Source organism: Chiloscyllium plagiosum, unplaced genomic scaffold, assembly GCF_037043375.1.
Source record: "Chiloscyllium plagiosum isolate Xiang-an unplaced genomic scaffold, Cpla_swu_hap1 HiC_scaffold_6, whole genome shotgun sequence".
NCBI lineage: Eukaryota > Metazoa > Chordata > Chondrichthyes > Orectolobiformes > Hemiscylliidae > Chiloscyllium > Chiloscyllium plagiosum.
This window is the reverse complement of record NW_028270144.1, coordinates 17,048,989-17,076,514: the sequence shown is the minus strand read 5'-3', so window position 1 is coordinate 17,076,514 and position 27,526 is coordinate 17,048,989. Positions and strand designations below refer to the sequence as shown.

The 27,526-nt window shown below is 43.5% G+C and overlaps 1 protein-coding gene across 2 annotated transcripts in view; it reads left to right on the top strand.

The window, feature by feature from the left end:
- gramd1c (GRAM domain containing 1c) overlaps window positions 1-27,526 on the top strand; it is a 59,120-nt gene that overhangs the window by 18,545 nt on the left and 13,049 nt on the right. For both annotated transcript variants that reach the window (XM_043691249.2, XM_043691251.2), the window contains exons 4-8: window positions 3,117-3,291; window positions 5,304-5,444; window positions 13,188-13,306; window positions 15,183-15,325; window positions 26,823-26,926. In XM_043691249.2, coding sequence (XP_043547184.2) covers window positions 3,117-3,291; window positions 5,304-5,444; window positions 13,188-13,306; window positions 15,183-15,325; window positions 26,823-26,926 — 682 coding nt within the window. The remainder of the gene's footprint in view (window positions 1-3,116; window positions 3,292-5,303; window positions 5,445-13,187; window positions 13,307-15,182; window positions 15,326-26,822; window positions 26,927-27,526) is intronic.

Sequence of the window (27,526 nt, the reverse complement as noted above, 5' to 3'; positions counted from 1 at the left end):
CAGAGCTGGTGAGGTATTTGCCGCACTGTCAGATGAGGTGTCAAGAGATTATGAAGAGGTTAAACCAGCTATTTTAAATGCTTATGAATTGGTACCAGAAACATATAGACAGCGGTTCAGGAACACAAGGAAGGAACCAGGTCAGACTTATGTTGAGTTTGAAAGAATTAAACATAGTCATTTTGATTGATGAGTACGTAATTTGAAAATAGATAAGAATTTTGAGGCTCTAAGAGAGATTATTCTGCTGGAGGAGTTTAAAAACTCACTTCCAGAGATGTTCAGAATTCACATCGTGGAACAGAGTTCAGGAAGTGAGAAGGGCAGCAGAATTAGCAGATGAGTACATGTTGGTGCATAAGACAAGCTCTGGCCAGAGTTTCATTCTGTGAGGGCTAGAAGTTGGGAGAAGGGGAGATCCTACACTATAAAACCAAGAGTAGAGAGCACTGGTAAGAATTTATCATCGGTTAAAGAAGCCCAAGAGAGTGAACAGGAGGTGAAAGACCGCAGGTGTTTTCACTCACAGAAGGTGGGACATGTACAGTCACAGAGCTGGTCGTTAAAGAAAGGCAAAATGATGTGGTAAAAGGAGCTAAGCCAATGGCATTAGTGAAGATAATAAAGGAGACCCCAAGAAGAGCTGAGGAACTGCAGGAGAGTGTACAGCCTGGGCTGGGGCTGGGTATGGAGTTAGTACCTGATCTCTACAAAGAATTCGTCTCCATGAGTAAAGTTTATTCAAAAAGAAGGACAAGAAGTTATAATAGCTCTTGGCCTATCAAATCTTTGCAGAATACTACACGGGATAAATCTTTTCTGCATGGCTGGTTTTGAATTTAGCAGGAGAGTTTACCCCATGCCATAACACTCTTCATTTTAATGAAAAAGGACAAAATATGCCTCTTAAAGCTATAGTATCATCACAGTGGTGTAAAGCTTCTCTTCCTGCTGAGAAAACAGATGCATCTGAATTTGCAAATGAAGGTACGAACAATATGTTGGGGATTGATTTTAAAATCCAGTGGGATAAGGAAAGGGCTTGTTGGTTCTTAAATTTTATAATGAACTTCAAGTATTCCAATCTCTGGCTTCATTTTCCTGTATCCTGTATCTTGCATAATTTGTCTCTTGTGTCTGCTGGATCATTGGTTTACAGAGCAATGTGGTGCCAACCTTGTGGGTCAAAACCCACCACCGGTTTGAGGTTACCATGAAGGACTCTCCTTCTCAACCTCTTCCCTCGCCTGAGGTCTGGTGGCCCTCAGGTTAAATCACCACCAGTCACTTACTCTCTCTAATGAGAGAGCAGCCCCTATGGTCTGGTAAGACTATGGCAACACAACAACAACATGGACCTTGGCAGTGCCAGGTTCAACGACACAGGAAATCCAGTCAATTTCAGTAGCAGGTGAAAATGTGTTGCTGGAAAAGCGCAGGAGGTCAGGCAGCATCCAAGGAGCAGGAGAATCGACGTTTCGGTTTGGGAGTTGTTTTCGGGGGAAGAGGAGGAACATTGAGGGAGATAGTGAAAGGCCCAGCAATCTTGTGGAAGTGAATGGCAGAGGGGCTGCCAGAGGAAGGAACCTCATTGAGAGTGATGGTGAGGAATTGATGTGGAAAGTTAATGTAGAGGATGATGCAATCGAGTGGGAAAAATTCATAACAACCATCTTTCTCCTAACTCAGCTTGCCAAATACGGCCTCCCAGAGGATGAAGATTCCACATGGGAATGGACTGAGATGTGCTGTGCAAGATCATGTGCAAGCACAAATACTGCCAACTGTAGCAATGGAAACTGAAACAGAATAATATGAACACTCCATCCAGGGCTTGTCACTGACGGGAAGCCCATACTGCAGAATAAAAGTGAATTAACCCCAACCAAGAACCATTATTCATTTAACTCTAAGGAGAAGAGCAGCACCTAATGCTCCCCAGCAGAGCTCTGTGTGGTATCGGGGAGACGGGGGCTGGTGTAATTCCACTGGTGTAGGATGTTCACAGGGCCGTGTATCTGAAAGGCAATGCCGTGGGGGTGAAACCTTTATGCAGGCAGTAGATTCCAAGATTGGAGAGCTGTACCATAGGATACAATAAATTCCACCAAGAATCAGTTCAAATTGCTTTTCATGCAAGTGGCAATGTACAGAACAAGGCTACAGAGAGCTTGGCAGGATGAGGAAGAGGAAAGCTCGTTGCTCATGGACGATGCACTTTCTCATGTAGAGGGGGCTAAAAGGAAAGCTTTTACCCAACACAAGAGCAACTTGCACTTCCCTTTGGGCCCTTATTAATGATGAGAAGATCTCAAATGGAAAACCCACACATTATTGCTGATATTTCTTCATAGCTGAGTGCTTCCGTGCCAGACGTTTGAGTAACTTAATCGAACAGTTTATTATTGTTGTTGTTGAGGGTAAGGAAGGTGAGAAGGGGTAAGTAGTGCCCCCCGACCCCGCGCCACGTGCGGACAAACCAACAGCAGCCAAAGAAGAGAGCAGGTGTTCCCCACTATTGAGTGGTGTACCATGAGAGGGTCTACCCAACGTGCAGCTACCTGCTGTGAGCGAAAGATTGTGTCAGCAAAACCTTCGCATGAAGCCATGACCTACATCTTCCACTGTCTACCTGCTCATTACATTTGCCATTTTGCCCATAAGAAGCATGTAATCATACAAAGAAAAGACCAGCCCACCCCTGAGTGGAAGTGTCTCCTGCATTTATATTCAGTTTTTTTCAGAAAGAAGCAAGATTTCTTTGTAAATACTCTCCACTGTGCTACATCCATGGCCTGATGCCATTTTGATTTTCTATCCTTTCATCAGCAGCGTTTCATTCCTTTCTTTTACACAACAGAAAGTCCATGAATCACCTTGAGAGTCCTCCTCTAGTTTCAAACACCTTTACCCCAGTTTTGAAAATTTTATTTGCTAGAATTGTTCTTGTCAATTCCAGGGACATCACCAATTGGGCTCCCCGTTGATGCCAGGAAATGTTACCAGTCTTTAGATTGGGCATGAAGCCTTTGTTGTCAAATTCAATTATTCAAGATTTCATTGGGGGAAGGGGGAATGAGAGTTTTCTGCTGAAAAAGCATTAAATCTATGTTCAGTCCCCCAGAGAACAAGGCCGGGCTGAGAAACAAGAACATGGCCAACCCCTTGCTACACCTGAAAGGGAAAATAACAACAGAGTTGGCAGTAAGTCACCTTCATCCTCTTTAGACTATAATGGCAACGAAGATCTTCCTGCTGAGAGAACAGATGCATCTGAATTTGCAAATGAAGGTACGAACAATATGTTGGGGATTGATTTTAAAACCCAGTGGGATAAGGAAAGGGCTTGTTGGTTCTTAAATTTTATAATGGACTTCAAGTATTCCAATCTCTGGCTTCATTTTCCTGTATCCTGTATCTTGCATAATTTGTCTCTTGTGTCTGCTGGATCATTGGTTTACAGAGCAATGTGGTGCCAACCTTGTGGGTCAAAACCCACCACCGGTTTGAGGTTACCATGAAGGACTCTCCTTCTCAACCTCTTCCCTCGCCTGAGGTCTGGTGGCCCTCAGGTTAAATCACCACCAGTCACTTACTCTCTCTAATGAGAGAGCAGCCCCTATGGTCTGGTAAGACTATGGCAACACAACAACAACATGGACCTTGGCAGTGCCAGGTTCAACAACACAGGAAATCTAGTCAATTTCAGTAGCAGCTGAAAATGTGTTGCTGGAAAAGCGCAGCAGGTCAGGCAGCATCCAAGGAGCAGGAGAATCGACGTTTCGGGCATGAGCCCTTCTTCAGGAATGAGGAAAGTTTGTCCAGCAGGCTAAGATAAAAGGTAGGGAGGAGGGACTTGGGGGAGGGGCGTTGGAAATGCGATAGGTGGAAGGAGGTCAAGGTGAGGGTGATAGGCCGGAGTGGGGTTGGGGGCGGAGAGGTCAGGAAGAAGATTGCAGGTTAGGAAGGCGGTGCTGAGTTCGAGGGATTTGACTGAGACAAGGTAGGGGGAGGGGAAATGAGGAAACTGGAGAAATCTCAGTTCATCCCTTGTGGTTGGAGGGTTCCTAGGTGGAAGATGAGGCGCTCTTCCTCCAATCGTTGTGTTGCTATGGTCTGGCGATGGAAGAGTCCACCTTGTCTCAGTCAAATCCCTCAAACTCAGCACCGCCTTCCTAACCTGCAATCTTCTTCCTGACCTCTCCGCCCCCACCCCCACTCCGGCCTATTACCCTCACCTTGACCTCCTTCCACCTATCGCATTTCCAATGACCCTCCCCCAAGTCCCTCCTCCCTACTTTTTATCTTAGCCTGCTGGACACACTTTCCTCATTCCTGAAGAAGGTCTCATGCCCGAAACGTCGATTCTCCTGCTCCTTGGATGCTGCCTGACCTGCTGCGCTTTTCCAGCAACACATTTTCAGCTCTGATCTCCAGCATCTGCAGTCCTCACTTTCTCCCCAATTTCAGTAGCACACAATCACCTACCATGCACATGCTGCTTGTGTTGTAGGATATTTGAGAAGAGAAAATCAATCAGGACCAGTAGAAAGATGGAGCAGGAAAGAACCTTTCCCTCCATTTTAAGCCTTTTAAAGTATTCAAGACTGTTTCCGATAGTTAACAGGAAAAGTGTGAATCAGTCCGCCTTTAATTTGGGCATTTATCCAGGGTACCTGAGGTTGGTTAAGAGAAGCGCACATTTTCTAGAATTCCACCTCCAGAGTAAAGGAAGTCAATGTTTTTTGCCACGGTACCACTTTCTTTCAAGGTGCAGTTGGAATGTGTGTGGGGGGTCAGGACCATATACCTGGGAAAGTAGGCAACAGCGCCACCTACTGAGGATCTTGGACTGATCCAAGATAAACAAAACTATTGAGTTTGCAAAGTTAAAAATCACACAACAGCAGGTTATGGTTCAACAAGTTTATTTGGAAGCACTAGCTTTCGAAGCATTGTTTCTTCATCAGGCGTTGTCACAAGCATCTGACGAAGGAGCAGCACTTTGAAAGCTAGTGCCTCCAAATAAACCTGTTGGACTACAACCTACAACCTACTGTTGTGATTTTTTTCTAACTTTTGTCCACCTCATCCCAGTCCAACAGCCGCACTTCCAAATAATGAGTTTGCAATTGAGTTTGCTATTAGGTGGATCTATTACAGGGTTATATTGCTTATTAAAGATGTGCGTGCCAAATATAAGTCTTCTAATATAACTGAATCGTATGATATGCTGTTTATACGGTAGATTTTAAACCTTTTGTTCAATTATTTTTACGTGAATTTAATTTGATTGTCTGCAGCTGAAGAGAAGACTTGCAGTGACCTTCAGGGTAAACTTTACATTAACAGAGTATTCAACATGAGTGCAGACAAGATGTTTGAGCTCCTCTTCACTAACTCTCAGTTTATACAGAAATTTATTAGTACAAGAAAAATTACAGGTAACTAACTACGAAAATTACTTTCATTAAGCAAAAATAGATTGCAGCAGACCTCTCCTTAGGTCCATTCTGTTGTAACAATCTGTGGCTGCGTTATCTACATTTATACTGAATTAGTGTTGCTTTAAATGGACCCACAAAGCCATCCGCATCATGCACCGTACCAATCACTTTCTCACCCGAAGCCAAGGTGATGGCTTAGCAATTTCAATGGCCAGATAGTCTTTACCACAGTCTAGTCTGCAAGTTGCACATTGGGACCATATTGAGTTAGAGGCCTACATCATGGAAACAGGCCCTTCGTCCCTGTTGCCCAGTTTTCACAATTAAATTAGTCCCATTTGTCTGCATTTGGTCCATGTCCCTTCATATCTATCCTATCCATGTACCTATCTAAATGTGTCTTAGATGGTGAAATTGAACTTCCTTCCACCACTACTTCTCGTAGCCTGTCCCAGACACTCATCCTCCTCTGTGTGAAAGAATTGTCCCTCTGGACCCTTTTTGCATCTCTTCCCTCTCACCTTAAACCTATGCCCTCTAGTTTTAAACTCTCCTGCTATGGGGAAAAGCTGTCCACTATTCTACATTTACCTATGTCATGATTTTTATAGACATCTGTCAGGTCACCACACACTTTCCTACACCCCAGAGAAAAGAATCCCAGCCTCTCCTTGTGACACAAGCCTTCCAGTCCAAGTAGAATCCTAGTAAATCTTTTCTGCACACTCTCTAGTTTGATAATTTCTATAGAACAGAACATTTGGACCAACTCCACTGCATCTAAGGTAATTGCTTGGGAAATTAAAGCTTCCAATTGGTAATTATTCTAATTCTCTTGAGCTTAATACCTGCCAAGGAAAGGTTAGAGCAGGTGTTTACTCCTCTAAACATTTACCTTCTGCTCACCAATCAGCTGACAACTCCCTCCCCTAACTCAGTGTTTTTCCAAACCCACTCCCCTCCAGCCCCAACATGTCCTCCACACTTGATTCCCTCTTTGGTACAGCTCTGCATCCATCACCGCCTCCCCAATCCCTTTGACCCAACATGGGTCAGTTGGATCCAACAACTCTCGCTTCGATCCATGACCGAACCTGACCCCTTAAGTTACCCCAAATCTTCAACTACTTACCTGACACCCAACTCCCTCACCCTGGCATCCTTCTCCCCTAACTCCCTTCTCCCTATCCACCCCACCCTCGCCCTATCCCCACACTTGTCTCACCTATTTATCCTTTAACAGGTATCCCTGATTTACAAGCGTCCGACTTCTGAACACTCCTACTTACGAACGCTGTCTCATACACGGTTGTAATTTTACAGACCTGACTTATGAACATTTCCTGTGCTTATGAACAGCTGCGATACATTGTCCTGCATTGTATTCCAACTTGCGTGCAAATAAACTTGTGAACAAACTCCAGAACAGAGCTTCTTTGCAGACTGTGGGGACTGCCTGTAGTGATGGGCTATGCTGCTGAGTATTTAAGTTTCAGAATATAGTGCACTTACTGCTATAAGGGGCCATGGTTTCAGAGATCATCTCATATTGCTAGCAGTGAGGATTCTTGAACTGGTCTCTCGTTCAGGAATCAAAAATAGGTTTGTAACCAAGTTTGAGGAAGGAATTACAATCTGTTACGGCATCCCTTTTCCATCTATCTAAAATACAGATAATTAAGGAAATTGGGTTATGCTGAGGCAATTGCCATATTTTTAAAAAATGGTTATTGTATTATTGTTGTGTCTCCTACCTTACTACAATGACCACATTTCATTGGCTGTAAATTTGTTAATCATTGAAAAGTGCTATGTAAATGCAAGCCTGTCTTTTTCTTTCTATGGATAGGTGCACTGCAGCTTTAAGAAAGCTTTGTTAATGCATTTAATGGTAAAATGCTTCTGGGAAACCTCCAAAAATGTGTTGAAACATGCTGACTACCTTAATAGAATACCAACAGTGATAATCACTTCTGTAATAGAAAAGTGTTACCATGCAAATCAGAAAGAATTTATTCTGACGTGCTCGAGGGAAAAGTTCCAAACACACCTACGTTAATTTTTCAGAACCTTGCACAGAAGGCTCTTTGATAGATATTTCCAGTTAGTCTCATACTCCTCTTTTCTCATAGCCCCAGAGAATCTTTCCCATCACGTAAATATCCAATTTTATTTTGTAAATTATGATTGCATTTACAATTTTTATAATTTCATAATTCTTTTTTATCTTTTTAACTTGGCAATTGTAATTGAATCTCCTGTCACCACTCTGTTTCTTTCAGAGTTTAAGAACTGGCTGGATTTTTAAAAGACAAAATCCCCTCTCCTCTCCCCTCATTCGTTTGACAATTATCTACAAGTTGTGTCCTTTTGTTAACTGACCCCCCCGCCCCAGTCAGTGGAATCCATTTCTCTTTCTCTGTCAAACTCCTCACTAATTTTGAACACCTCTGTTTAAGTTTCTGATTAACCTCCTTTATCTCTCCGGGGAAGGCAACCTCAGGACCTGCAATCTCACCACTAGTCCCTCAGTACCACTCTACTAAATCTCCTCTGTATTGTCTTGACATCTTTACAAAAGTATGATGCCAAGGATTGAACACAGTCCTCTAGAACATGTTGTTCAGAATGTTGGTGAGGCCTCTTCTGAGAGTATTGTGTCCCGTTCCGGTCACCCTGTTAGAGGAAGGAAATTATGAAGCTAAAAATCAAACAACACCAGGTTATAGACCAACGGGTTTATTTTGGAAGCATTAGCTTTCGGTGTGTTATCAGGTCAGCCACCTGTCAGAGCGCTGCTCTGAAAGCTAGTGCTTCAAAACAAACCTGTTGGACTATAGCCTGGTGTTGTGTGATTTTTTTAAACTTTGTCCATCCCAGTCCAACACCAGCTCCACCAAGTCATTATTAAGCGAGAGAGCGTTCAGAAAAGATTTACCAGGATGTTGCTGGGAATGGAGAGTTTGAGTTACAAGGACAGATTGAGACTTCTTTCACTAGAATGTAGGAGGTTGCGGGGTGACTTTACAGAGGTTAATAAAATCATGAGGGGCAGAGATAAGGTGAGTGGCAGGTGTTTTCCCTATGGTGGGGGATTTCAGGACTTTGTTTTTTTCACTCATGTTAAAAATCATCATTTTCTCTAGACCTTGTTAGTACTCCATGGGCAAAAGAAGAGAATGGTAACATTTTAAGGTGAGAGGCGAAAGATATATTTAAAAAAAAACGAGGGGCTTTTTTTTTTGACATGGTGGTTTGTATGTGGAATGAACTTCCAGAGGAAGTGGTAGATGTGGGTACAGTTACAACATCCTTAAAAGACATTTGGATAAGTACATGAATATAGAACATAGAACAATACAGCACAGAACAGGCCCTTCGGCCCACGATGTTGTGCCGAACATTTGTCCTAGCTTAAGCACCCATCCATGTACATATCCAATTGCCGCTTAAAGGTCACCAATGATTCTGACTCTGCCACTCCCACAGGCAGCGCATTCCATGCCCTCACCACTCTCTGGGTAAAGAACCTACCCCTGACATCCCCCCTATACCTTCCACCCTTCACCTTAAATTTATGGCCCCTTGTAACACACTGTTGTACCCGGGGAAAAAGTCTCTGACTGTCTACTCTATCTATTCCCCTGAACATCTAATAAACCTCTATCAAGTCACCCCTCATCCTTCGCCGTTCCAATGAGAAAAGGCCTAGCACACTCAACCTATCCTCGTACGACCTATTCTCCATTTCAGGCAACATCCTGGTAAATCTCCTCTGCACCCTTTCCAAAGCTTCCACATCTTTCCTAAAATGAGGCGACCAGAACTGCACACAGTACTCCAAATTTGGCCTTACCAAGGCCCTGTACAGCTGCAACATCACCTCACGACTCTTGAATTCAATCCCTCTGCTAATGAACGCTAATACACCATAGGCCTTCTTACAAGCTCTATTCACCTGAGTGGCAACTTTCAAAGAGCTATGAACATAGACCCCATGATCCCTCTGCTCCTCCACCTTACTAAGAACCCTACCATTAACCCTGTATTCCGCATTCTTATTTGTCCTTCCAAATTGGACAACCTCACACTTGACAGGGTTGAACTCCATCTGCCACTCCTCAGCCCAGCTCTGCATCATATCTAAGTCCCTTTGCAGCCGACAACAGCCCTCCTCACTATCCACAACTCCACCAATCTTCGTATCGTCTGCAAATTTACTAACCCACCCTTCGACTCCCTCTTCCAAGTCATTAATAAAAATTACAAACAGCAGAGGACCCAGAACTGATCCCTGCGGAACTGCACTTGTAACTGGGCTCCAGGCTGAATATTTACCATCTACCACCACTCTCTGACTTCGACCGGTTAGCCAGTTTTCTATCCAACTGGCCAAATTTCCCACTATCCCATGCCTCCTGACTTTCCGCATAAGCCTACCATGGGGAACCTTATCAAATGCCTTACTAAAATCCATGTACACTACATCCACTGCTCTACCCTCATCCACATGCTTGGTCACCTCCTCAAAGAATTCAATAAGACTTGTAAGGCAAGACCTACCCCTCACAAATCCGTGCTGGCTGTCCCTAATCAAGCAGTGTCTTTCCAGATACTCATAAATCCTATCCCTCAGTACCCTTTCCATTACTTTGCCTACCACCGAAGTAAGACTAACTGGCCTGTAATTCCCGGGGTTATCCCTATTCCCTTTTTGAACAGGGCACAACATTCGCCACTCTCCAGTCCCCTGGTACCACCCCGTTGACACTGAAGACGAAAAGATCATTGCCAATGGCTCTGCAATTTCCTCTCTTGCTTCCCACATAACCCTAGGATATGTCCCGTCAGGCCCGGGGGACTTGTCCATCCTCAAGTTTTTCAAAATGCCCAACACAGCCATCTTCCTTCCTAACAAGTATCTCTCTCGCTTACCAGTCCGTTTCATACTCTCCTCTTCAACAATACGGTCCCTCTCATTTGTAAATACTGAAGAAAAGTACTCATTCAAGATCTCTCCTATCTCTTCCGACTCAGTACTCAGTCTCCCACTACTGTCCTTGATTGGACTTACCCTCCTTCTCGTCATTCTCATGTTTCTCACATATGCATAAAAGGCCTTAGGGTTATCCTTGATCCTACCCGCCAAAGATTTTTCATGCCCTCTCTTAGCTCTCCTAATCCCTTTCTTCAGCTCCCTCCTGGCTATCCTGTATCCCTCCAACGCTCTGTCTGAACCTTGTTTCCTCAACCTTATGTAAGCCTCCTTCTTCCTTTTTACAAGACATTCAACCCCCCTCCTCAACCAAGGTTCCCTCATTCGACCATCTCTTTCCTGCCTGACAGGAACATACATATCAAGGACACGTCGTATCTGTTCCTTGAAAAAGTTCCACATTTCCATGACATCCTTCCCTGACAGCCTATGCTCCCAATTTATGCTCCTCAGATCCTGTCTTGCATCGTATTTACCCTTCCCCCAATTGTAAAACCTACCCTGTTGCACGCACCTATCTCTCTCCATAACCAAGTTACAGAATTGTGGTCACCATCACCAAAATGCTCACCCACTAACAAGCCCATCACTTGTCCCGGTTCGTTACCAAGTACCAAATCCAATATGGCCTCCCCTCTGGTCAGACAATCTACATACTGAGTTAGAAAAGCTTACTGGACACACTGCACAAACACTGCCCCGTCCAATCTACTTGATCTAAAGAGCTTCCAATCAATATTTGGGAAATTGAAATCGCCCATGACTACTACCCTGTGGCTTCTGCACCTTTCCAAAATCTGTTTCCCAATCTGTTTCTCCACATCTTTGCTGCTATTGGGGGGCCTATAGTAAACACCCAACAAGGTGACTGCTCCTTTCCTATTTCTGACTTCAGCCCATACTACCTCCAAAGGCAGATCCCCCTCGAACTGCCTTTCTGCAGCCATTATACCATTTCTAATTAGCAACGCCACACCCCCTCCTTTTTTACCACCCTCCCTAATCTTACTGAAACATCTGTAACCAGGAACCTCCAACAACCATTCCTGTCCCTCTTCTATCCACGTTTCCGTGATGGCCACAACATCGTAGTCCCAAGTACCGATCCACGCCTTAAGTTTACCCACCTTATTTCTGATACTCCTTGCGTTGAAGTATACACACTTGAACCCATCTCTGTGTCCGCAAGTATTCCCTGTCAGGGCTACCTTCTCCACAGCCTCCCTACATTCTTGGACATCCTGAAAAACAGCTAACCTACTCGCTGGACTACAAGTCCGGATCCCATCCCCCTGCCAAATTAGTTTAACCCCCCCCCCCCCCCCCCCCCCGAAGAGTGCTAGCAAACCTACCTCCCAGGATATTGGTGCCCTTCTGGTTCAGGTGCAACCCGTCCTCCTTGTACAGGTCCCACCTTCCCCAGAATGCAGTCCAATTGTCCAAATACCTGAAGCCCTCCCTCCTACACCATCCTTGCAGCCACATGTTCAACTGCACTCTCTCCCTATTCCTTGCCTCACTGTCACGTGGCACCGGCAACAACCCAGAGATGACGACTCTGTCCGTCCTAGCTTTTAGCTTCCAATCTAACTCCCTGAGCTCCTGAATGACCTCCCAACCCCTCTTCCTACCTATGTCGTTGGTGCCAATGTGCACCACGACTTCTGGCTGCACACCCTTCCCCTTAAGGATTCTGAAGACACGGTCCGAGACGTCTCCGACCCTGGCACCCAGGAGGCAACATACCATCCGAGAGTCTCGCCCATGTCCACAGAACTGTCTGTCTGTCCCTTTAACTATAGAGTCTCCTATAACTAGCGCTCTCCTCCTCTCCCCCTTTCCCTTCAGAGCCTCAGAGCCGGACCTCGTGCCAGAGACCCGGTCACTGCAGCTTACCCCTGCTAGGCCGTCCCTCCCAACAGTATCCAAAGCGGTATACTTATTGTTGAGGGGAACGACCACAGGGGATCCCTGCACTGCCTGCTTCCTTCCGTTCCCACCTCTAACTGTTACCCAGCTACCTCTGTTCTCTAGTGTAACTATGTCCCTGTAGCTTCTATCTGTCACCCTCTCAGCCTCTCGAATAATCCTCAGTTCATCCAACTCCAGCTCCAGTTCCCTAATGCGGTCTGTGAGGAGCTGGAGCTGGCTGCACTTCCTGCAGATGAAGTCAGCAGGAGCATCGGTGGTCACCCCTACCTCAAACATCCTGCAGGAGGAACATTCCACTGCCTGTGCTGCCATAACTCTACACTTAATCTCCAAAACAAGAACACTAAGTAGCTTACCTGTTCAACCGACTGAGTCCTTCTCCACTCAAATAACAATCACTTACCTTCCTAACCAGTTCTGCGCTCCAACTTCACTTCCACCCAGCTCTTGCCGCTCTCTGCTGCAAAAAGCTATGAGATGTTTGAAGGGATATGGACCAAGAGCAGGCAGGTGGGACTAGTTTAGTTTGGGTACATGATCGGCATGGACTGGTTGGACCAAAAGATCTACTTCTGTGCTGCATGGCTGTATAACACAACATTTTACCTGACGCCTATCAGTGATATATGAATATTTAGTTCCTCTCCCTCCCATTTATGTTCTATTCCAGCATTTTCGCTCTTTCTGTTCAGCATTCAAACTTATCTTTGTGATTTTTCAGCATGTTGAAATAATGCGTGTAGACATTTTAAACTAAAATGGCAGCTTTTTGATTTTTAACATGAGCAAAAAAATCAATCATTTTTCTCCAGACCTCATTAGTACTCCATGGGAGAAGGAAGAGAATGGTAACCAGGCAAGAACATTGAAGTACATAATAACTATTACAAATCCTCTGATTGGCAAGTTTTCAACAGCAACTGAAAAACAGGTATTTGCAGAATCTATACTTGATGCAAATAATCTGAAAAATATATGCGGATTCATATTGAATGTAACAGATGTAGAATGTGCTTTTACTTGATTGTCTCTCATAACATTCAGTTGGGCAGAACGGTGGCTCAGTGGTGAGCACTGATGCACCACAGTGCCAGGGACCTGGGTTCAATTCCAGCCTTGGGTGACTGTGTGACATGCACATTCTCCCCATGTCTGCATGAGTTTCTGTTGTGTGCTCTAGTTTCCTCCCAATGTCCAAAGATGTGCAGATTAAGTGAATTGACCATGGTACATGCAGAGTTACAGGGATGTGGTGGGGGCTGGATCTGGGAGGGATGCCCTTTGGAGGGTTGGTGCAGACTTGATGGGCTGAATGGCCTCTTTCCACACTGGAGGGATTCTGTTTTTTTATTTTGTTTTTAAATGAATCTACTATTTGCGTGCAATTTCTCTCTTTTTTTTATGGAGACAGCATTCAGTGTTCAGCGAAGTGGAAAAGGAATTGAATCAAGTTACGGAAATACTCTTAAAAATGTTTATTTCCTCTTGAACTTCATATTTCAGTAACTAAGCACCAAATAATGAGAAAGATCCTTAGCCTAACGTGCTGCCTGAGGAACTGAGAAAGTAAATGTGTTCAGAATGTAAAACAAACCCTTCAATTACTGTCAATGTGGACTAACTTGGGCTATAGATCAGCAGGGTAGAGATTTAAAATGTCAACTGTTCCTCAGTGAGTAGCATTCTTCTCTCCACGACAGAAGGCTGTAGGTTTGAATTCCACTCCAGAGACCCAAACCTTTTTAATGCAGTTTGACACTGTCAATGCAGCCATGAGGGAGTGCAGCACTTTCAGAGACGCTCCCACCCTCTCAGATAATGCAATCCACCAAAGCTGTGCCTCCCCCTCTGCTAGTAAAAGATGCATGGCACCATTTGAAAATGAACAAGCTCATTTCCTAGTGTCCTCACCAATTTCCTAGTGCCCTGACCAATATCTAAAAACATAATCTGCTCATTATCCTGTTGCTGCATTTGTCAAAAGCGTATGGGCTTCCAAATATCCCGAGAATCGTAACAGTGTTGTTATTGCAATTTCATTTTGGATGTGAAGCTCTGTGGTCATGAAAGACACACAATATTAATGCAAGGTCTTGCTGTTCTTCCAAAAGCAATCCATTTAAGTGTCCACTGTGGACACTGGAAATCTGAAATAAAAACAAAGTGCTGGAGAAACTCAATGGGTCTGGCAATATCTGTGAGAAGAGAAACAGAGTTAAAATTTCAAGTCCAGTGCTTCAGAAATAAAAGGAGCTGGAAAAAGGTGGCTTTTGTATTGTTAACAGAGGTTGCGGGGGGCGAAGCAAGTGGAAAAGGTAGTGAGCCTGCTCAGAGCAAAAGATAAAGGGAGTGCTAATGGGGGTAAGGAAGTGATTAGAGATGTAGAATGGGTATAAATGATGGGTATGAAAAGGAAAAACTAGTTCTGTCCAGCTTAAATTGTCAATGTCCTCTTAGAAATTTGTCAAACATGTTTTTCCTCGAAGAAATTACAGTTCAGTGTTTTCTCTGACCTGAAGTTAGATGGTACTTGGTCCACCTGATACTTTGCTGAAAATGTGTTGCTGGAAAAGCGCAGCAGGTCAGGCAGCATCCAAGAAACTGGAGAATCGACATTTCGGGCATAAATCCTTCTTCAGGAAGGGCTTATGCTCAAAATGTCAATTCTCCTGTTCCTTGGATGCTCCCTGACCTGCTGCGCTTTTCTAACAACACATTTTCAGCTCTGATCTCCAGCATCTGCAGTCCTCACTTCCTCCACCTGATTCTTTAACAAAACTAACTGAGCCTTTTCTATCTTGTTATAGACGTTGTGTAAAGGCAGCCAGGAAGTGAAGTACTACCTGATTGATGCAGAAGTGACCACACATGATGTGCCTTACCATGACTATTTTTATACACACAACCGATACTGCATCATTCAGACCTCCAAGCGCAAATGCCGGCTAAGGTAATGTAAGGTTTGTTTTTGTAAAGTCTTTGAAGGTATCCTCTAAACCAAAGTACATATTGTGTTTTTTTCAAGGGCGGCACGGTGGCACAGTGGTTAGCACTGCTGCCTCACAGCGCCAGAGACCTGGGTTCAATTCCCGCCTCAGGCAACTGACTGTGTGGAGTTTGCACGTTTTCCCCGTGTCTGCGTGGGTTTCCTCCGTGTGCTCCGGTTTCCTCCCACTATCCAAAGATGTGCAGGGTCAGGTGAATTGGCCATACTAAATTGCCTGTAGTGTTAGGTAAGGGGTAAATGTAGGGGTATGGGTGGGTTTCGCTACGGCGGGTCGGTGTGGACTTGTTGGGCCGAACGGCCTGTTTCCACACTGTAATCTAATCTAATCTAATCTAAACTGCAACAATTTATTACAATCCCTATTTGTATCATCAATTTAATTGCAAAATACATCCCCTTCCCAGGACATTGTGACTTCTGTGAATTTAAATTCTTATTTGAATTGTCCATATTGGGTCAGGATGGGATATCCATTGATGGATCAGCTGAAGCCATCGATTAAATGAACTGAATTAAAACATAGCAGAGGCCTGAAGTCTATATTGTTCTTCTACAAAGGGCCTTGGATTAGAATAAGTTTTTCACTGAGTTTTGAGGAGCGAGTGAAGGTGATAACTAGGTCCACTCTACCTTCTTGCTCAGTGAATTGTCCAGGACTTGCCTGTTATGGCAGTCCTTGAATCAAGTGATAATGACAAAGGAGGAAATTCCCAGGTTTGACCTGGCAAGTCACCATTGCCCTGTTGTCATTTACGTGCAGTGGATGGGAAGGCGTGGCCTTCCTAACTACACCAGAAAAGCTGTGGTAGGCCTCACCTCCTTCCTGTCTTTCCTCATTACCAATTACACGGCTTTATTTGGTGGGGTAAAGAGGCAGTTTCCAATCCTATGTCTGGAGGACCTGAAGCAACTATGCTGCTGCTTCCAACTAACAAAAGATACAATAGCAACTTCAAAACTTAGGTCTTTTCTGAAATCAGTGATTACCTTTGACGAAGGAGCTTTTTTTCCTCCTTCTATCTATTGGTAATGTTCTCTGGCTACAAACAAGACCAAATTCCTGTTACCTGAAATATTGATTCAGAGTGTCATTGGTCAAACATAGTTCTATATCTTGGACTTGTTGGAAAGAACACGTTGTACAGAAAAGATGATTGGCTGGCTGTAATGGGGGAAAATGTTTAATTTGCAAAGAGCGTACGCTGCTCCATGGAGCCATGAATTTGACAATGCTTTTGGAGAGTGCTTAACATCAGCCATTTTGTGGATGTAGTAAGAGAGAGAATTTTCTTGGAGCAATAAGCTTTTACCTGCTCCTCTTCTCTGAAACCCACTGGAAAACCAATTCAGCACAAGTGAAGGGTTCTGTAAAGCAAATCTGAAATCGATAATATTGTCTCCAGGAAAGTGAGAATCAGCCAGCCATGACTGATCCAGGAAAATACCCCTCCACCAACAGCTTTTGTGTAAAAGTGGCTTCAGCTTCAGAATATCAGTTGGACACTCTTTCCGAGTTTGAGTGTAAACTGATCAAAGTAGTTTTTAAAGTTATTGGATGGAAATATATTGGGCTTTGAGTAAAATGGTCTATGGCGAGATTTTTATTGGAATTCAAGAAATCTATTTGCTGTTTGTGAAACTTGAAAGGGTTCAGAAAAGATTTACAAGGATGTTGCTAGGTTTGGAGGATTCAAGCTATAGAGAGAGGCTGAACAGGCAGAGGCTGTTTTCCCTGGAGCGTCAGAGGCTGAGGGGTGACTTTATAGAGGTTTACAAAATTGTGAGGGACTTGGATCGGGTAAATAGGCAAAGTCTTTTCCCTGGGGTCGGAGAGTCCAGAACTAGAGGGCATAGGTTTAGGGTGAGAGGGGAAAGTTATAAAAGAGACCTAAGGGGCAACCTTTTCACGCAGAGGGTGGCACATGTATGGAATGAACTGCCAGAGGAAGTGGTGGAGGCTGGTACAATTGCAACATTTAAGAGGCATTTGGATGTGTATATGAATAGGAAGGGTTTGGAGGGATATGGGCCGGGTGCTGGTAGGTGGGACTAGATTGGGTTGGGATATCTGGTCGGCATGGATGAGTTGGACCGAAGGGTCTGTTTCTATGCTTTACATCTCTATGACTTTATGACTCTTTGTTTCATTATTGGGAACATATCACTGCAACTTTTCAGCATTTGTTAATTGACGAGATGAGTTTCTCATTAGGCAGCAGTGAGTTACCAATTAAGAGGAATTATATCTTGTTAAATAGAGTCACACACACACTCGACTCATACAGCATGGAAACACACCCTTCAATCCAACTTGTCCATGCTGACGAGATATGCTAAATCAATCTAGTCCCATTTGCCAATATTTGGCCCATATCCCTCTAAACCCTTTCAATTCCATCCAGATTCCTTTTAAATGTTGTAATTGTACCAGCCACTACTACATCCTCTGGCAGCTCATTCCATACATGCATCACCCTCTGCGTGAAAACATTGCCCCTTAGGTCCCTTTTATACCCTTTCCCCTCTCACCTTAAATCTACGCCCTCTAGATTTGGACTTCCTGACCCTGGGGGAAAACTCTTGTCTACTTATCCTATCCATGCCCCTCATGATTTATAAACTTCTGTAAGGTCACCCCTCAGCCTCCGATGCTCCAGGCAAAAAAACCCCTAACCTATTCAGCCTCTCCCTACAATTCAAATCCTCCAATCCTGGCAATGTGCTTGTAAATCTTTTCTGAACCCTCAAGTTTCATAACATCCTGTAGGATGGAGACCAGAATTGCATGCAATACTCCAAAGGTGGCCTAACTAACGTCCTATACAGCCGCAACATGACCTCTCAACTCCTATGCTCAATGCATTGACTAATAAAGGCAAGCTTACCAAACGTGTTCTTCACTACCCTGTCAACCTGGGAATTAACTTTCAAGGAACTTTGAACTTACACTCCAAGGTCTGTTTGTTTAGCAACACTCCCCAGGACCTTACCATTAAGTGTGTAAGTCCTGCTCTGATTGCCTTTCCAAAATGCAGCACCTCGCATTTATCTGAATTAAACTCCATCTGCTACTTCTCAGCCCATTGGCCCATCTGGTCAAGGTCCTGTTGTAATCTGAGGTAACCCTCTTCACTGTCCACTACACCTCCAATTTTAGTGTCATCTGCAAACTTACTAACCATACCTCCTATGTTCGCATCCAAATCATGTACATAAATGACAAAATGCCTTATTAGTTCTGCAATTTGCTTTATTAATATTCAGCATTCTATCTTACTGAATGCACTAAACAAGTCTAGAATTCTCAGTGTAGTAGCCAGAGCAGATACCTGATGCTTCCAGCTGCTGCATGCTCCCAAGACCCTCCTCCAGGCAGCAACATCTCAGGGCATGCTCTATGGGCACTCGCCATCTGCATCTGGCAAATGCCAACCTATAAGTACCCTCCTGACACATCTTCAATCCATTTGCACTACACTTCTGCAGTTCAGCACTCCAGCGGGAACTAGCATTGTAATGCTGCAGCAAGGAAACCAGGCCAATTTAGGGACTTGGATTGGACCAAGCTGCATCTCCAGGCTGATCACTTGCTGTTATAGTGCCCACCCACTCTGCGCCTACGTTCTCAGCGTTGCCCTGACTTGCCTTTTTGCACTTTTCCCCCTCAGTCAGATACACTATGCTGATATTACTGCTCTATTGATGTGCCATTTAGTGCAAAGGCTGAACCTGGAAGCCTGTCATTGCTGGCCTTTAATTAAGTGAAAGGAGAGAGCCTTTGCACAGGAGGCCCCAGCACCGCAAGTCGAGAATAGCCTTCGATATCAGGGGTTTGGACACAGTCACTGGAGTGGTCAGAGTCAGTATAGTGTGAGGAGCTGCATGTAACACCCGACTTGACTCTTTCTGTCCTGCTTCTCTCCTGGAGTAAGAGAGGCAGGTATTTCAGGGTATGAAAGTGGGTAACACATCTCTCTCCCTATTGGTGCAGAAGGTACATAAGGAGTGACTCGGTAGAACATTAGAGCGCAGTACAGGCCCTTCGGCCCTCGATGTTGCGCTGACCTGTGAAACCAATCTGAAGCCCATCTAACCTACACTATTCCATTTTCATTCATATGTTTATGCAATGACCATTTAAATGCCCTTAAAGTTGGCAAGTCTGCTACTGTTGCAGGCAGGGAGTTCCACACCCCTACGACTCTGAGTAAAGAAACTACCTCTGACATCTGTCCTATATCTATCACCCCTCAATTTAAAGTTGTGTTCCCTCGTGTTTGCCATCACTATTTGAGGAAAAAGACTCTCTCTGTCCACTCTATATAACCCTCTGATTATTTTATATGTCTCAATTAAATCACCTCTCAACCTTCTTCTCTCTAATGAAAACAGCTTCAAGTCCCTCAGCCTTTCCTCAGGTCAGCAGCAGGTCAGGCTGCATTAAAGGAGCAGGAGAATCGACGTTTCGGGCTCATGCCTGACCTGCTGCGCTTTTCCAGCAACACATTTTCAGCTCTGATCTCCAGTCCTCACTTTCTCCTCATAAGACCTTTGCCTGGTATGAAGGAAAATCCTAGTAAATCTCCTCTGAACCTTTTTCAAAGCTTCCACATCCTTCCTATAATGCAGTGTCCAGAAGTGTACGCAACACTCCAAGTGTGGCCGCACCAGAGTTTTGTACAGCTGCAGCATAACTTCATGACTCAAAACTGAATTCCTTTATCAATGAAAGCTAACACAATGTATGCTTTATTAACAACCCTATCAACCTGGATGGCAACTTTCAGAGATCTATTACATGGATACCAAGATCTCTGCTTATCTACGCTACCAAGAATCTTGCCATTAATCCAGTACTCCTTATTCCTGTTGCTCCTTCTAAAGTGAATCACCTCACACTTCTCCACATTAAACTCCATTTGCTATCTCTCAGCCCAGCAGCTTATCTATGTCCCTCTGTAACCTGTACCATCCTTTGGCACTATCCACAATTCCACCGACCTTACTGTCATCTGCAAATTTACTAACCCACCCTTTATGCCCTCATCCTGGTCATTTATAAAACTGACAAACAGCCTCAAAACAGATCCTTGCGGTACCCCACTAGTAACTGAGCTCCAGAATGAACATCTCCCATCAACCACGACTCTCTATCTTCTTTCAGCTCACCAATTTCTGATCCAAACCACTAAATCACCTTCAATTCCATGCCTCCATATTTTGTACAATAGCCTAACGTGGGGAACCTTATCAAATGCCTTACTGAAATCCATATAAATCACATCAACTGCTTTATCTTCATCCTCCTGTTTGGTCACCTTCTCAAAGAACTCAATAAGGTTTGTGAGACACTAACTACCCTTGACAAAACTGTGTTTACTATCTGTAATCAACTTGTTCCTTTCTAGATGATTATAAATCCTATCTCTTATCATTTTTCCTAACATTTTATCCAAAACCGAAGTAAGGCTCACTGGTCTATAATTGCCAGGAAAAAGTGAGGACTGTAGATGCTGGAAATTAGAGATGAGAGTATGGCGCTGGAAAAGCACAGCAGGCCAGGCAGTATCCAAGGAGCAGGAGAATTGATGTTTCGGGCAAAAGCCTTCCTGATGAACGGCTATAATTACCAGGGTTGTCTCTACTCCCCTTCTTGAACAAGGAGACAACATTTGCTATCCTCCAGACTTCTAGTACTATTCCCGTAGACAATGACAATGGCTCTGCAATCTCCTCCCTGGCTTCCCAAAGAATCTTGCAATAAATCCCATCCGGCCCAGGGGACTTACCTATTTTCACACTTTCCAGAATTGTTAACACCTCCCCCTTGTGAACCTCAATCCCGTCTAGTCTAGTAGACTGTATCTCAGTATTCTCCTCGACAACATTGTCTTTTTCCAGTGTGAATACTGATGAAAAAATTCATTTAGCGCTTCCCCTTTCTCCTCAGACTCCATGCACAACTTCCCACTGCTGTCCTTGATGGGCCCTAACCTTACTCTAACCCTAACCTTTCCTGAAGAAGGGCTTATACCCGAAACGTCGATTCTCCTGTTCCCTGGATGCTGCCTGACCTGCTGTGCTTTTCCAGCAACACATTTTCAGCTCTGATCTCCAGCATCTGCAGACCTCACTTTCTCCCCTAACCTTACTCTAGTCATTCTTTTATTCCTCATATACCTACAGAAAGCCTTAGGGTTTTCCTTTGATCCTATCTGCTAACAACTTCTCATGTCCCCTCCTGGCTGTTCTTAGCTCTCTCTTTAGGTCTTTCCTGGCTAACTTGTAACTCTCGAGCGCCCTAACTGAGCCTTCACATCTCATCCTAACATATACCACCTTCTTCCTCTTGACAAGCGATTCAACTTTTTTAGTAAACCACGGCTGTCTCGCTTGACCACTTCCTCCCTGCCTGACAGGTTCATACTTTTCAGTATCTGTTCCTTGAATAAGCTCCACATTTCAATTGTGTCCATCACCCTGCAGTTTCCTTCCTCATCCTATGCATCCTAAATCTTGCCTAATCGCATCATAATTGCCTTTCTCCCCCGGCTATAACTCTTGCCCTGCAGTATATATCAGTCCCTTTTGATCTCTAAAGTAAATGTAACCGAATTGTGGTCACTATAGCAAAGTGTTCACCTACCTCCAAATCTAACATCTGGCCAGGTTCATTATCCAGTACCAAATCCAATGTGGCCTCGCTCCTTGTTGGCCTGTCTACATACAGTGTCAGGAAATCCTCCTGCACACATTGGACAAAACTGATCCATCTAAAGTACTCAAACTATAGTATTTCCAGTCAACATTTGGAAAGTTGAAGTCCCCCATAACAATTACCCTGTTACTCTGGCTCCTATCCAGAATCATCGTTGCCATCCTTTCCTTGACATCTCTAGAACTATTTGGAGGCCTATAGAAAACTCCCAACAGGGTGACCTCTTCTTTCCTGTTTCTAATCTCAGCCCATACTACCTCAGTAGACGAGTCCTCAAACGTCCTTTCTGCCAACGTAATACTGTCTTTGACTAACAATGCCACACCTCCCCCTTTTTTACCCCCCTCTGTTCTTACTGAAACATCTAAATCCCGGAACCTGCAACAACCATTCCTGTCCATCTATCCATGCTGTATCTATGTCTCTGAAATGGCCACAATATCGAAGTACCAGGTGCCAGCCCCATGCTGCCAGTTCATAGAGTCATAGAGATGTACAGCATGGAAACAGGCCCTCCGGTCCAACCCATCCATGCCGACCAGATATCCCAACCCAATCTAGTCCCACCTGCCAGTACCAGGCCCATATCCCTCCAAACCCTTCCTATTCATATACCCATCCAAATGCCTCTTAAATGTTGCAATTGTACCAGCCTCCACCACTTCCTCTGGCAGCTCATTCCATACGCGTACCACCCTCTGCATGAAAAGTTGCCCCTTAGGTCTCTTTTATATGTTGCCTCTCTCACCCTAAACCTATGCCCTCTAGTTCTGGATTCCCCGGCCCCAGGGAAAAGCCTTTGTCTATTTATCCTATCCATTCCCCTCATAATTTTACAAACCTCTATAAGTTCACCCCTCAGCCTCCGACGCTCCAGGGAAAACAGTCCCAGCCTGTTCAGCCTCTCCCTATAGCTCAAATCCTCCAACCCTGGCAACATCTTTGTAAATCTATTCTGAACCCTGTCAAGTTTCACATCCTTCCGATAGGAAGGAGACCAGAATTGCACGCAATATTCCAACAGCGGCCTAACCAATGTCCTGTACAGCCGCAACATGACCTTCCAACTCCTGTACTCAACACTCTGACCAATAAAGGAAAGCATACCAATCGCCTTCTTCACTATCCTATCTACTTGTGACTCCACTTTCAAGGAGCTATGAACCTGCATTCCAAGGTCTCTTTTTTCAGCAACACTCCCGAGGACATTACCATTAAGTGTATAAATCCTGCTAAGATTTGCTTTCTCAAAATGCAGCACCTCACATTTATCTGAATTAAACTCCATCTGCCACTTCTCAGCCCATTGGCTCATCTGGTCAAGATCCTGTTGTAATCTGAGGTAACCCTCTTCGCTGTCCACTACACCTCCAATTTTGGTGTCATCTGCAAACTTACTAACTGTACCTTATATGCTCGCATCCAAATCATTTATGTAAATGACAAAAAGTAGAGGACCCAGCATCGAACCTTGTGGCACACCACTGGTCGCAGGCCTCCAGTCTGAAAAACAACCCTCCACCACCACCCTCTGTCTTCTACCTTCGAGCTAGTAGCACCTCGAGGCCTCCAATTACCCCTATCGGCCAGAGCCAGGGCAAATGTCAGGAGCCATGCAGGGTGGCTCTGGACTGACCGTGCTCATCTGTGTACACAGTGAGGCTTTTAAAGGTGGTGAGGGCACAAGGAGCACCAGTCTTCCGGCTGATATCTGGTCAGTGGGGAGTCAATCCGGAAATGGCGTGTGGTAAGATGGAGATGGAATCAAACATGAGGGGCATCATTGGTGTCAGGTAGAGTAGTTAATGAGGCATGAAAGACGTGGCAAGGAATACCATTGGCTGTCAACATGAGAATCCCTTTATTTAAAAAAAACTTAAAAAGCAACCTCCACTGAGCCAAAAAAATCACGATTCAGCCCATTGTGTCCTTTTCTCCATGAGAAACAGCTTTATTGTTCAAGATTCCTATTTGTATATACGTGGACAGTTTAAACCCTTTTGGTAATGATAACTCCATTTTGATTAACCTTTTGTTTGCAACAAACTCATTCTTATTATATTTGATTATATTTGACATTGGGCTATACAAAACCTGAATAATTGCAAAGAAGGCATTATACTAAAGGTACAGGTGATAAATCCATTACCTTGACACCTCAGTGGGGAACTGATTTACATGAAGCTAGAATATTGTAACGCTAGAGGCTATTTGCAATGATACGTAATTTATATGTCACATATTGTTGGCAGTGCAATTCACTCATGAGTTGGTTTGCTAAAACATTCCCATGAAACTAGATAATAGATGTCATTGATGAAGGTTAAATTAACATGTTAGTAACATCACATTCCTTTCTGACAGCAAACAAATAAGATGTATCTATAAGTCAAATTCCACCTTGGTCTGTCTTAATCTTTTGAAACATTTCCGAGAAATCAAACTGCAGGCATATAATTGTTAAGTGTTTCATATTTACACAGCTTTGCAATACAGAGACCAGTCAGTTATTTCAAGGACAAAACTGCTATTTCAATAGATAGTCAAAATACTTAGCGATTTTTGAGAAGATTTATAGCTCAGGTGGTTGATATGTCTGCTGAGCTTGAAGATTTATATTCAGATGTTTCGTCACCATACTAGGTAACACCATCAGTGAGAGTCTCTGGTGAAGCACTGGTAGTATGTCCCACCCCTCTCTTTATAGATCTTGATTTCTTAAGGTGGGACATAGTACCAGCGCTTCACTGAAGATTCTCGCTGATGATAGTATGGTGACGAAACATCTGAAAACAAACCTTCAAGTTCATCGCGCTAACTTACAGACTTAAAATAATTATTGGCTAGAAAAAGCAACCTTCTGCCATTATTATTGTTAGATAAGTGAATTTTATTGAAATTCAGTACCAGACTTTCCATGAAGGGAGAATTTTTATCCTAATTAATTCTTGACCTACTGATTTACATGAAGCTAGAATATTGTAACGCTAGAGGCTATTTGCAATGATACGTAATTTATATGTCACATATTGTTGGCAGTGCAATTCACTCATGAGTTGGTTTGCTAAAACATTCCCATGAAACTAGATAATAGATGTCATTGATGAAGGTTAATGCAAGATATCTCTCAAAAAGATTGAAGATTGGCATTTCTAAAAGATTTACATTTTAAGCCATACTGTGAAAGTACCAAAGACAAAGACCCTATTTATTAGTTCACCTAATGACAACACTGGTTGAGCATTATTTTGAGCAATCATTCTTTAAATGTTTGTAAAGTAAATGGAATCTATTTGTAACTGAATTACAACATTTTTAAAAACATAATCCATCCTTTTTAAACTTCTCATGCAAATTACCAGCACCGCCTCCAGAAGGGGACTGACAAGCAAGTTAAGGAAGATAATGGTTATATTTAACCAGTGTTGTCATTAGGTGAACTAATAAATAGGGTCTTTGTCTTTGGTACTTTCACAGTATGGCTTAAAATGTAAATCTTTTAGAAATGCCAATCTTCAATCTTTTTGAGAGATATCTTGCATTTCAGGAACTTTTATTTCTTCAGCTAGGAAATTGTTAAGGCATGTAGTCTTTACTGTGTCCAGTATAATTTCTTCATTGTATATTATAGCAGAGTGATTAACATGCCACATGTTGCAATTGTGTAATCTATAAGTCTGATGCTCTCAATGGCTTTAAAGGGGTCTCATAGTTGGCTAGTTTTGAGATGATGGATATTTTCTTCATCTACCTCACAATGATAGTGCTACGTCACACCACGGATGGCATTTTTCTACTTTCTTATTGCTACCTCTACATATTTTTTGAACTAAATCCAATATTTTATTTTGCCCTGTGGCTTCCAGAAATGGCCACAATGAACTGAATATATTGACTTCTTCCTCTTGCACCTTCTCTCAAAGTTGGACATTAATGTGAGTCAAATAATCCTGAGATTACCATTCCGAATGTCATTCTCCTTGGCTTGGATCCTAACTCTTCCTATCACCTCCCCGTGCTCCCTCTTTCCCCAAGACCCGTGCTCTCTCCTTCCCCAAGACCTGTGCTCCCTCTTGCCTGCATTCCCAGCTCCTTCGTGCACCATGACCTCTGGTTATTGACTGCTCTTTCCCAATTTTTTTACATCCTGTCTATGATTGTTTTTTTACCCTGGTATCAGGGAAGCAACCTTTTGTTTTTACAGGACTCAATCATGGATACAATACGGTTACCTATAACTCTATCATCCTGAATGTTATCCTGAAACATGCAATATAGAATAAAACTCAATGCAGAAAGTTCTGTTGAAAAGTTATTGACGTGAAATGTTAACTCATTCTTTCTGCTTAAGTGCTGCAACCCTTGTTGATTATTTCCATTATTTTCTGAGTTTTTCTTTCAGATTTCTAACACCTGCAGTATTCTATGTTTTTCACAAAGGTTTTCATTATGTTTGGACAAAGTGAGATTTAAACTTATCACTGGCAGGACTAGTGGACAAAATGTTTTAACTATTTTGTGAAACTCTTTGCTAACCTAGTCTCATAAACTGCCTGAAGTAGGATGTGTGCAAAGATATATTCTCTTTCTAAATGGATTTAGCTGCCAATCAACTTGTCAATCGATTCACTTTTATAGACTTGACATAATTTGATAGCATAAAAATTTTCTTTTTTGTTTGTTGATAACATTGCTTCAAGTGCTACATCTTTTTTGTTGCAGAGTTTCGACAGATGTGTGCTACAGAAAACAGCCATGGGGTTTGGTGAAGTCTTTCATACAGAAAAACTCGTGGAGTGGTTTAGAAGATTACTTCAAACAATTAGGTTTCTGCTAAATTTAACTATTTGACGTATAGATGTGAAGTACATCTGATGGTCAAGTGGGATCACTCAAACATACTTGAAGGGAACGTGCATTTAAGTGTGTAATTGACTTATGTTAGTGCCTTTGTGGGTAACTATTCCAATGAAAGTGATGTTGAATTTATGTAAATCAGAAGGTAGAAGTTCAATTGATTAGATTAGATTCCCTACCGTGTGGAACCAGGCCCTTCGGCCCAACCAGTCCACACCAACCCTCTGAAGAGTGACTCACCCAGACCCATTTCCCTCTGACTAATGCACCTAACACTATGGGCAATTTAGCATGGCCAGTTCACCTGACCTGCACATCTTTAGACTGGGAGGAAACCGGAGCACCCGGGGGAAACCCACGCAGACACTGGGAGAATGTGCAAACTCCACACAGACAGTCACCCGAGGCTGGAATCGAACCTGGGACCGTGGTGCTGTGAGGCAGCAGTGCTAACCACTGATCCACCGTGCCACCCTGAATGAATTGATAGGAGTCTGGACAATAGTTGATCTTGGGGTTCCATACTATTCAGAAGAAATCAGTGCAGACTTCATTCCTGATTTCAGCAT